The sequence below is a fragment of the Maniola jurtina genome, chromosome 8, assembly GCF_905333055.1.
Source record: "Maniola jurtina chromosome 8, ilManJurt1.1, whole genome shotgun sequence".
NCBI classification, from domain to species: domain Eukaryota; kingdom Metazoa; phylum Arthropoda; class Insecta; order Lepidoptera; family Nymphalidae; genus Maniola; species Maniola jurtina.
In genome coordinates, this window is record NC_060036.1 from 10,570,882 (window position 1) to 10,583,743 (window position 12,862).

The 12,862-nt window shown below is 34.6% G+C and overlaps 2 protein-coding genes across 3 annotated transcripts in view; both read right to left on the minus strand.

The window, feature by feature from the left end:
- The window catches only part of LOC123867863, a 94,118-nt gene extending 85,217 nt beyond the window's left edge, over window positions 1-8,901 (minus strand). The window contains exon 1 of the mRNA XM_045910162.1: window positions 8,359-8,901. The gene's annotated coding sequence lies outside the window, so the exon portion shown is untranslated. The remainder of the gene's footprint in view (window positions 1-8,358) is intronic.
- Window positions 8,902-10,042: 1,141 nt separating this feature from the next.
- On the minus strand, window positions 10,043-12,655 carry LOC123867867 (DNA excision repair protein ERCC-1). 2 transcript variants are annotated; one of them, XM_045910175.1, is made up of 5 exons: window positions 12,367-12,655; window positions 12,198-12,268; window positions 11,724-11,918; window positions 11,123-11,308; window positions 10,043-10,411 (listed from the first exon to the last, which is right to left on the minus strand). In XM_045910175.1, the coding sequence occupies exons 1-5, from the start codon at window positions 12,467-12,469 to the stop codon at window positions 10,118-10,120; spliced, it is 849 nt and encodes a 282-aa protein (XP_045766131.1). In that variant the 5' UTR covers window positions 12,470-12,655; the 3' UTR covers window positions 10,043-10,117. The 2 variants fall into 2 exon arrangements, with proteins under 2 accessions (XP_045766131.1, XP_045766132.1); XM_045910176.1 differs by lacking the exon at window positions 12,198-12,268.
- Window positions 12,656-12,862: the final 207 nt, after the last annotated feature.

Here is a 12,862-nt window from a genome sequence, read left to right on the forward strand (position 1 = left end):
AGGCCAACAAGATTGAACTTGCATAAATACGGGTGTTTCGAAGGTTGTAGTTTAGTCTCCTTCCGAGATTCGGAGCGATATCGCATATTTTCGGTATTTGGATTGTGAACTGTATAATTAGATGTTGTGATAGCAGTCTACTGCCGCCTACGGGCTAGAGCAAATAAAATGCGAAACCTACTACTGGCTACCTAGGCTACTGATTTCGCAATTCGTATCTAACGGGCAGTAGACAGTACCTACACATTTCTAATTTTATTGCAGATTTTCATCATTGTGTGCCGTAGGTGGTACAAAAATGAAATATTATAATCAAGGTTCCCTCAGATTCTCTCTACGCTTTCTCTGATTTCGTAGAAAACATCTTAGAGCTCACCATTAATTAACCCCCGACCCAAAAAGAGGGGTGTTACAAGTTTGACGTGTGTATCTGTGTATCTCTCTGTGGCATCGTAGCTCCTAAACGAAGGAACTGATTTTAATTTAGTTTTCTTTAGTTTGAAAGGTGGCTTGATCGAGTGTTCTTGGCTATAATCGAAGAAAATCGGTTTATTGGAATTTGACTAAGTAGAACCTAGATAGGTTTCAAAGATTAGGTTTTATAATATGCTACGTATTGAAATATAAACTAACTAAGTACCTAATGCATCATGTTAATCTGACTTCAAAGTTAAATAGGTCTACTAAAAGTTATTATAAAATACATATGAATGCTAAATCAGGTTTTCATTTCTCCTATGACTGTGCAATTGCTTTCAACATTACAACAAAGCAACTCTTGAGATCTATAGGCACCTTACACCTATACCAACCTACGTTTATAAGTAGGTACATAAATATACTAAAGCCAAACAAAGCGAGGATTTCTTGTATCGCACGTGTGCTTAATACAAGCAAAACTACGCACACAGCAAAGGTAAAAGCTTTAAAATACGTGACACAAAAGGAGCAAAACCGGAGGCTGCGCGTGCGCCGACCCGACGACGGCACGAGTCAAATCGACGCACCTTAAATTATAGATATTATTTATTCCAACTTCTCGTTCTCATTTTATTGATACTGGCTTGCTGACTTTACATATTTAATTTCCTTCTAGCTTTAGTTTAGAAGTTGACGAATATTATTATCATCAAAGAAATATTCTTAGAAAAATTACCTATCTAACTAGATAAATATGTACACATAATATTTCATTTGTTAATTAATTAATTAGTTAAAACCGTAGTCACCTACGTGTTCAAATCATATACTTATATTTTAGATAGATTTTCCATGAAGTGAAAAAGAGCCTTAATAATGGCATGGAACTTATAATCCCACTTTAAATAAATTCTTTCCAAGATTACCTACGAGTACGTCATAGGTAAGCTTTTTAACGGCTGGTCATTAGCTATAGTGTATAAGAGTTATAAGACCACCAAAGCTTCGAAACGGGTTGTATTTATTATTAAGTACTGAAGAGAATTAGGAACTTTCTTTTATTTAAACCATGACGAAGTAAGCGTAGCTGATCGAAACGGACGTGAAATAGACGATTGTATAGGACACTGTATCTAAGTATTAAAGTTGGTATACCTAACTAGAACTACCTAACTACCTACATACTTATCTATATAGGTAACTATTCCTGTTGTATTATATTGCTCAGACTGAATGTCATTTTTATGAAGACCTAGAAAGATACTTGGAGCTCTTGAAAGGTATAACTAGATAAATTAAGGAATCTAGATTAAATTTTCTATGAAATATGTATGGTATTATGGATTTAAGCTTGCGGGAAACCCTTGGAGGTTCGCCCAACATCGAGAAGAATGGCGTGCACGTGAGGAGGCTTATGTCCAACAATGGATAAAAAATAAGGGCTAACAAAAAATAGGAAAAGAAGAGTATGGATTTATATTTTATATTTTATGAAAACAATATCTCACCTACTATCGAAAAAAGCTTGGCTTTGGATTTTTCGAGTTTCTCAACTCTACGAATGTGGTCCTTCAAACCGGATAACTTCATTTTTTTGCACGAGGATGAAATATTTATGCTTTCTGCGACATACACAAATCACATCAATATTAAGTATCTATCAATATTATTGGTACTTACTAAGTACCAATAATAACTATATAACTATATATAATAATAAGTACCTACTACTTAGGTACGCTCCTCGAGTTATGAAGTTACCATAGTGTCTGGGCAATTGAATGGATCGCATCAATCAACGTCACAAATTCACTATAGTCCAAACGACATTTCTCACTGTCCAAAGGTTGACCAACAATATTGTGAAAGAAGACGACATGATCTGTAAACTGCAATAGAAAATATATATGCGTGAGAGACAGCTTTTTGAAAGATAAAACTGGACAATCAATCAGAATTAAATAAGTGTCTAGACCTACCTATCTGCTTATTAACTATGAATCTGGACGAATATACTTACCTAGGTAGTTAGCTATGAATCTGAATCTTCCTCCCCTATCTATTTTTTCTACATTCTACATTATTGGGTACATCTAAACATCTACATTCTACAGATTCTATAAACTACATGGATACTTACCCGCGAATTCATCCGTCTGAATATGGGGGTTTTTAAAATCACATGAAAACCCTTCGATTTTCAGGAAAAAAATAGGAAAAAGTAACAGACTTTCGCATTCATATTAAGTAACTACTTAAGTATATCTATACTAATAAATAAAATTGGAGTGTCTGTCTGTAATTTCGAAATAACTACCTCATATTAAGCTCATATGGTTATTTGAACGATACCATAACTGAATCACACGTTTTTAAAATTTTTGTCTGTCTGTCTGTCTGTCTGTCTGTCTGTCTGTCTGTCTGTTTGAAAAGGCTAATCTTTGGAACGGCTGAACCGATTTTGACGGGACTTTCACAGGCAAGTAGAGGATTGACCAGGGCGTAAAATAGGCTACTTTTTTAACCGACTTTCAAAAAGGGAGTTGTGTTTTTCTACCTATGTACACCGAAATCTCCGAGATTTCTGAACCGATTTGCGTCATTTCTTTTTTAATCGATAGAGGAACTTTGCGACATTGTTTCATAAAAAATTTGGAGTCCAACTCCTCAATCCTGATGCTGCAGGGGATCTGACCAATCCACGCGGGCGAAGCTGCGGGCATCAGCTAGTGTATAAATAAAATAAATATGGATATAGACTGTAGAGCCTGTAAGTATACCTATCAACAATATGGCCCAAATATACCTTGTACCCAGAACTGGTCCAACTATATCTTGTACCTACCTAGAAATTCTTCCATACGAGGGCGGCACTGAAAATTTCGGGAATCAAGGAAGTGACACAACATTACTATTTAAAAATGTATTTATTGCTTTTCGAAGTATTCTCCGCGAAATTTGACACATTTTTCCATACGATGGAACCAATCATTGAAGCAACCATTCCATTCGGAAGTTGGGGTCTCCAAAATGGCCGTTTTGTAGGCGTCCACAGCTTCTTCAGGTGATGAAAATCTCTGACCACGCAATGTATTCTTTATTTTAGGGAAAGTACAGAAATCATTAGGGCTTAGGTCGGGGCTGTACGGCGGATGGTCTAATAATTCTATGTTTTCTTGCTCTAAAAACTCTTTTGTTCTGTGCGCGGTGTGAGAACTCGCATTGTCGTGATGGAGGATGATGCGGCGGTTGCAGTTCTCTTTACGGAGTTCAGAAACGACCTGTGGCAAACAAATGCTAGCATACCATTCTGCATTAACCGTTCTTTGTCCCTCAAGAGGAATAGTCGCAACATGGCCGGTTTTGGAGACAAACGTGGCCACCATTTTTTTTGCAACACTTCGTGAACGAACAATTTTTGTTGGCTTTAACTCATTTTCGAACACCCAAACTCGTGACTGGTTTTTTGTTTCAGGTTCGTACGCGTATATCCAGGATTCGTCACCTGATACGATGTTGTACACAGCATTTGAGGATCCTGCGTGGAATCTTTCGAGAGTTCTGACGCACCAAGTAACGCGAGCCGCTTTTTGCTCTTCACAGAGCAAATGCGGTATCCATCGGGAAAACAACTTTTTTACACCTAATTGTTCATGCAAGATTATTTGTATTTGACTCATGCCAATGTCTAAAGTTGCCTGAATCTCGCGGTATGTCACATGTCGATCTTCCTCAATCAGCTTACGCACAGCATCAACGTTTTCTTGGGTGACTGCAGTTTTTGGACGACCTTGACGGGGATCATCACTGAGCTTAACACGTTCACGTTGACATTCAGCAAACCAGCGATAAATTGTGGTTTTAGATGGGGCTTCATCACCAAATGCAGAAATCATCCGGTCTACACACTCTTTTTGTGTTAAACCACTTCGAAAGTCATAATAAATCATCGCTCTAGAATTTTCTCGAGTCAATTCCATTTTCTCAACGACTAAACAAGTTTTCAATTAAAAAGATTTTAATATAACAGGGACAGTGGAAATATTCCATTCCCCATACTTTCAGTGCAGCCTATGTATAGGCACCTTAAAAAAAAATTGTTAGATTGCATTATGCAGCGTAGGTATGAGTTTAATTGTAATTAAACTCATACGATGCATAATTGCATAATTAAGTACACAAAAAAACAATGAGAGCGATATAGAGGTAGGTACCTAAGTACCTATTCTCTTTGTCCCATAACATATTATTATCACGATGAAAGCGACCACGATTCACTTATGTACCTCTACCTATCTAGATAATAATTACCTAATCTATTTTTTCAAAGCAACAAATGGCTTCTCGCAGAAACACTTAAACGACACACTTTGCACTTAGATACCTACCTATCTATACTAATAAATAAAATTGGAGTGTCTGTCTGTAATTTCGAAATAACTACCACATATTAAGGTCATATGGTTATTTGAACGATACCACGACTGAATCACACGTTTTTAAAATTTTTGTCTGTCTGTCTGTCTGTCTGTTTGAAAAGGCTAATCTTCGGAACGGCTGAACCGATTTTGACGGGATCTGACAAGTAGAGGATTGACCAGGGTGTAACATAGGCTACTTTTTTAACCGACTTTCAAGAAGGGATATAGTTGTGTTTTTCTACCTATGTACACCGAAATCTCCGAGATTTCTGAACCGATTGGCGTCATTTCTTTTTTAATCGATAGAGGAACTTTGCGACATTGTTTCATAAAAAATTTGGATCCCAACTCCTCAATCCTGATGCTGCAGGGGATCTGACCAATCCACGCGGGCGAAGCTGCGGGCATCAGCTAGTTTCTAATAAGATATGTAAGTTAATATTGAAGTTGAAACCCTTCGGTTGGATTAGACTTGAAAAATACATAATGCTATTTTCAAGTTCAGTACTTATACTCGTAGCAAGCACCTAGTAACCTATAGAAGTTTTATTTCTATTAGGTTTAATATAGGTACCTAGAATCTACGTACCTACTTAAATACAATTATTTAGCTACGCTCTTTAAAGCCAAGGAGGCTTAATTCACAAATAGGCACTTATAAAATATTAATAGGCAGCTAGCGTATGAAAATGACTCAGTAGTTCATCCAGACAGTGTCTACATCTGGATACAAAGTACTTGTATAAAAAGTATAAAAAGTTCAGTCTCACCTGGCTAAGGCACGTGCCACATTCACCTGTTGGTAGCAGTTTGAATAAATAGGCAATGTAAATAAGTAGTACATAAGTAAGCAGATGCCCGCAAGTGCAAGAAAGCTCTGTTTAAGACGTGAACGCACCGAATAATTCATTTTCATAGCTTACTTTAGCAGTATAAATAAATAAAAATATTTTCTTTATTAATCTTTTACAAGTACTTTTTAATCATCAAATGCATCTACCACTGATTCGGAATGCCTTTCCTACCGAAAAGAACCAGCAAGGAAATCAGCGGTTGCTTTTTACCCGACTGCGGCAAAGCCAAAAGGAAGGGTAAAGATTTTAGCAGTCTATGTATGTATGTGTGTATGTATGTTTGTATCCAGATTCTCTGTGTTCCACCGTAGCGCCTATAAACAACTGGGCCGATTTTGATGAATGAGGTGTCAATCGATTCGTCGTAAAGGTCCGGGTGACATAGGCTACATTGTATACGAAAGAAATTGACCTAACGGATGTTACATGAAAAAAGTGGGGGACTGCAAATTTATTTTTTTAACCCCCGACCCAAAAAGAGGGGTGTTATAAGTTTGACGTGTGTATCTGTGTGTCTGTGTATCTGTGTATCTGTCTGTGGCATCGTAGCGCCTAAACGAATGAACCGATTTTAATTTACTTTTTTTTGTTTGAAAGGTGGCTTGATCGAGAGTGTTCTTAGCTATAATCCAAAAAAAATGGTTCAGCCGTTTAAGAGTTATCAGCTCTTTTCTAGTTTTCTTGTAGAAAAGAAGGTTATATAACCGTTAGGTTCATAATATTATGTCAATTGACAAATGTCAAGCTGTCAAGATGGACGTTGCCTAAATACATAATTATTTATTTGAAAATGATGTTTTGGAAAACTCAGATACTTAAGATCGTAGGTGCGGAATAGTGCAAGAAAATCAGTTCAGCCGTTTGAAAGTTATCAGGTCTTTTCGGTCTTTTCTAGTTACTGTAACCTTCACTTGTCGGGGGTGTTGAAAATTTTTAATTTACACTTGTTTGCTATTGTATCGAGTGAGATATCAAATGAAAGAGGAGAAAATTCTGAGTTCATAAATATAAATGTACCTACTACAACATTTAAATATACCAAGCGAGAGAAAAACAATTTTACTATAATATTTCAGCGTTTATTAAGATGATCGCAGTCTGGTTTTAGTTTTCAACTCTTGTTTGAAATATTTGATATATAATAGCAACACTATAGTATGCCTGGCCCATCCCCATGTAATTATATCTCTATGTCACATGTATATCGTATCACGTGTATATCTATGTTACACGTATATCGCATGGGTCTGGTAAACTTACAAAATAAGCAATTTCTGATAAAATGCAGTCGGCCTAAAACTGGGTACTTTCGCTATGCACTGAATGCAAAAATCCAGTTTTTTCGATATTGTTCTCATTAAACCGATTTTGATAACGATAAGGAGATGATATATACATCGATGTAGGAATCAATTTCTCGATTTCAGTTTTGAGATATTAGGTACTAGCTAATACAGTCCAAAGCTATACCTACCTTCTACCTATATGTGTATCGAACTATGCTATCTAATCTTATAGATAGCTCTTTCTAAGGCTATACAGCTATAATGGCTATAATGTTTCTACACCTTTTACACAATAATTGCCTAGATATCATAATATTAAATAATATCACAAAATATTTTATTTAGTATCATCACATTTAACACAAAAACGATGAACGTTATGTACCTAAACATCAAAAAGTCGTAAAGTGCAATTTTAAAAGCAGCCGTTGCAAAATTTCGAATTCTGGATTCGCAAAACATAACAAAATTAACATTTTATGCAAACGATTTTATTTATTATTCGACTAATGGAGTTACATAAATATGTATTTACATATGTAGGTATAAAACGTACATACAGTTGATAATATTATGTAGATACAGATCTAGTACATAGATATTTCTTTCTTTTCCTAAGAAGACGAGAAAATTAGGGTTCCACACTCAAAGAGCAAAACGGAGCCTTATTAATATCACGTTGTCGTCTGTCCGTCCGTAGGTACTCCGTATGCAATAGATGCTTGTAGACGGAATGAGTTACAGTTGGATATTTGGTGTAGAATGTTGATCCAAAACCGAATATTGAATTAGATTTTTTCAAAGTGAGGCCCCATATATGAAAATGATTTTACCCTGGCAATGGCATGTAAGAGCTCATTGAGAAAAGTAACTACAATATTTATTTTATTATTTTTGTCTTCAAAAAAAAGGAATGGAGGCTGTTAATCTCCTTAGTTTTACTTTGTTACAAGCTCAATCTCAAAAATTGCACTAACTTGTTAAGAATTTGGTAATTTTTAAACAAATACCGAAATCACCGATTAACACATACATACATACGGTACATAGTTTGTAAGCTGTGACCAAATGAACATATTTTAAGGGTTTTTTCTTTAAGTTAATAGGCCCTATCATGTACGGAACCCTAATAAAGAGAGGCCTGACTCGCACTTCGTTGTGTTTTTTTAGTACTTATTGTATCTTCTTACAAAATATTTTTTTTAATTCGAGATAGGCAAAGAAGGCTCATCGTTTTTATACTTACTGGGTACAGATTATTTTATCAAAAAAACAAAGAAAATTAATTAATTAGTAAGTAGGTACTTACCTAATATGAATTATTAAAGTAGTGATAAAATATTTTAAGTAGGATTTAGGAATAACTTAGTAACTTACCCGATTGTTATCCTTGAGCCACGTAGTACATTATTCTCGTAAACAAAAGATAAACAAGTCCATGTTCTCAAAAGTTCACACCTCTAGTCTCTACCTTGCTTCACACCTATTGTTTAGATGCGTTACACTTTTAAATCACCAACCTTAGCACTTTTTAAGGTTTTCAACGACAAAAATACTAAACAAAACCTATTGTCTTGAAAATAAAATTTTAACTATGGTTTCAAAATATATTAACACAAAAATTCATACGTACATAGGTACGTATTTACTTAATTAAAATTTTGCATTTTTTTAAAAACCTTTGAATGATTACATTTCACTCCTTTGCCTAGCATTTGAAAAAGTTTTCCCGCCGTTTGTATTCTTACGATCGCACTAGGCAAAGCGTATAATATTATGTACGTCCAGCCACTAGCGAAGCCGGTTTCACGCTGTTGATGTTTTATTTTGAACACGACGCGCACCGCACCAAGCCAACATGCGAGGCTTTGGTTATTTGAACTTTGAAAGCGTTAAAAAGTTTAAAAAGTAAAAAGAAAGGCACCCATAATATAATCTACTTATACCAGTGTTTTGTTATTATTGTTTTGAATACGTCCTATAAAAAATAACATGATGTACCTAAGTATCTAGTCATGTTCTATATGTACTTATAATCTATATGTATATTTTTAACCCCCGACCCAAAAAGAGGGGTGTTATAAGTTTGACGTGTGTATCTGTGTATCTGTCATCGTAGCTCCTAAACTAATGAACCGATTTTAATTTAGTTTTTTTTTGTTTGAAAGGTGGCTTGATCGAGAGTGTTCTTAGCTATAATCCAAGAAAATCGGTTCTGCCGTTTGAAAGTTATCAGCTCTTTTCTAGTTACTGTAACCTTCACTTGTCGGAGGTGTTATAAATTTTTAATTTACACTTGTATTCTATAGGCACTTATAATCTATACATTATATAAGAAGAAAAGCTGACTGACTGATTGATCTATCAACGCAGAGCTCAAACTACTGGACGGATTAGGCTCTTTGGCATGCAGAATAGCTATTATGGCGTAGACATCCACTAAAAAAGCTTAGTTTAAAATTCAACTCCTAAGGGGATAAAATAGGGTTCAGTTTGTGTAGTCGTGGTTAGTCTTTGGAGAGACATAGGCTACTTTTTATTCTGAAAGATCAAACAGTTCCCACGGGATTTTTGAAAACCGAAATCCACGCAGACGAAGTCGCAGGCATCAGCTAGTCATTTATATAAATAAACAGACTTCAAAATATCAATACACATTATTTTCTAGTTTTCTACGATTAACAAAACGAGGACGCAACTAATTCCAATAAAATGACTGATAGGATATTATGACATCTAGAAAATTATGAAAGTCCTAGAAAAAATGCCTATGCCTACCTATTGCTATTGATTACATTAAACAATTATACTTGCTTAGACATAATATTTTTTTTACCTATATAGTTACGTAATCGTAAAGTGTTAAGGTAATCACACATTACGTATCAGGCGAAACTTTCTTTTCATATATTCACGTCATCATTCAACATTCTCGATACAACAGACTGATCCAGCAGTAGTCATTCGCAATTTCAGTCCAGAAAAATGCCGTGCGGTTCTTGCGGGTAGACTGCGAACAGCTTAAAAATAGGGTTTTCATTACAAAATTAAAACAACTGTAAAAATTCCGTAAAATTAAATCTTATATTAAATTTTTGACTAAAAAGTTATCCAATAATTATAAAAAAATAACAGATCAGCTCTGCTTCTCATTTTGAATTTCATTTTCAAGCTTTTCAACATCTTCTAAGCTAATATTTTCGGAAAATTCATCATTTTTTGGCTTATCCTTGTTTAATAGTCCCCTTTTCAAGAACGGTTCGTGTAAGGCCTTATACAGTTTTTTAGCCTTGGTGGCTCCGAATCCTGGGCATTCCGCTAGTTGGGTTTCAGTTGCTTTGATAATATTCTCCAATGTACTAAACCTTGTAATCAGAGTCATTGCATCTGTCTTGTTAACAGGTTTTATAGATGATAAGGCATTTATTATCTGTGAAACCATAATATTTCAGATTTAGTTGGAACAGTGTTTCAGAAACACAAAATGTACAGAATTCACAGTTTTTGATGTGTGTTTTCTGATTGTAGTGTTTGTTTTAAATCTAGGCACAACTAAGATTTGGTAAGATGGGCAGCAAAGGCACCCAGCCTACAATACTGTAGGGTACATCTGCCTCTATACAATGTAATGTTTTATATGAAGGTATTATATCTCTATTTATAATTTACTAGATGATGCCCATGATTTGCCTGGATTTAGGTTTTTAAAAATTTTTTCTTTCTTTCTTCCGTCTGGGAAGGTTTCGCACGGGCTAGCTATCTCTCAACCAAATAGATGATGTTCGCAATTTTATTTTTTTATTTTTATTTAAAGGTTTTTTATTATGGATTTAATGTTTAATATGGGTTTAGTAATATGGATTAAAAAAAAAATTAATCCTGTGGGAACCCTTTGATTTTCCTCCTCTTCCTTTGGATGCAAGCTATCTATGTACCAAACATCAAAATCCAGTAATGAGCAAAATGTAACAAATGAGCTGTGAAAAGCTAGCAGACAAATAGGCAGACTTTCACATTTATAATATTACTACTATGGACTATGGCTATCTAATATAGTTCCTTTAAATTTCTATTCCATGACTGCACTTAGCTTTTCCTGATCCATTTAAAATAACACTATTTAGTCAGAAAATGTACTTACTTTTTGATGGGGATCATTTTCAATTTTTTCCATTATCCTATCTGGTGGTTTATTCTCAAATATTTTATAGTTTTCCACAATTTTGGCAGCTTCCTCAGGACTCCAGGCCAACATCAGAGTCATATCGGTCAAAAGGCAGATTCTGGTTAAGTTCTTCAATGCTGTGTGAGGATCTTTGAGATCAACCTGAATTTTTTTGAAAATAGATATACTTATTGTGGAAAATAATATCATCTATCAGCACTATTTTATTTATAAATAAATCTATCAATGATTATGAAGAAATAATTTGAAAGAGGTAGCACATGTTTTAGAGCTGTAGTATTTATAACTAGCAATATTGCTTGGTTATTATTATTAGGTACTTATCAAGCATATTATTACACTAGCTGATCCACCTGGCTTTGCTATAGTGAAATATCATATTATGCATATTATATAAACATAATGTTACTTCTTAATAGAGTAGCTTTCAAATGGAGAAAGAATTATTTAAATTGGTTCAATAGTTTCACATTTTTTCCATCGCAATTCATGACTAAGTATAGAAACAAAGAAATTAGAATAGATTTTTTAACACAAACAGTAAAAGAATAATTACCTGCACCAATAGCACTCGAAGTTCATATTTTTTCCCCAACTCTTTCAATCTGTTGTGAATGTAATCTGGATTCAAGTTATGATAGCGTACTGATAGAAACAGAATACATATTGCTTTGCCTATTTCATAATCAGGTATTATGTCATCATACTCCCATGGAACACTTTTTATAAATTTGAGCAATGGGTTTCCTCTCTAAAAAAGATAGTTTTTATAATTATTTAAGTATATATAAATAAACAAAAGTAAATTTATTATGCATTGTCGTTAAAGTGTCAATAAGTTCTAACATTTCTATGAAAACTTACATTTTCATTTAATAGAACAATTATTTAAATTCAAATTTGCATTAATGGAAATATTATGTACTTGCTTAGTACTGCTTGTTATCAGGAATTAATGAATTTAGGAGCTATGTATTTAGGAGTTATTGGCACTTCTTCGATAATCTCAAATACAGGAAAATATGCCTACCTGTTTCTGATTTACTAAAACACAATGTGTTTTGGATATAGCAGACTTTGTCGTTATCGAATTAGATGCTCCTATAAATCAATTTATGTATAATTAGTTTTCCCATAAATAAGTACTTAATTGTTTGTATGTACCTATATTTCATTCACATATAAATTTCTTTTTTAACCTGGTTGTAATGAACATTGTTGATCGTCTGTTCTGGGTTTCTTCGGCGAAGTGGGTTCACAAACTTCAGCCAAAAGATCATCCAAGCCATCTTCTAAATCCATTGAAGAATCATGTGAAGATTATATTTACAAAACAATAAAATGAACACAAAGTGCAGTTTTGTACTGGATAATATAGGTAATGAACACAGGACAACTTTGCAGATATTGCTGATATATCTTAAATAAGTACATAAACGAATCTATTTGAATTTGGGCTAAATTAAATAGAGTAGAATTTGAAACCAGTAGAGATGGTCGTTTTTGTAAAAACGTTTTTGAACAACGATGCGAGTATACGATGCCGGCATCCGATGCCAATATATCGAAAAACGGATGCCCGCAACGAATCGAATAATACGATCTGTGCGAACGAGATAGTTGACCACGCAACGGAAAGCGGGCGGCGCATCGGCACTCGGCAGTCGGCACTCGGCACGCCTGACGCCACTGCTA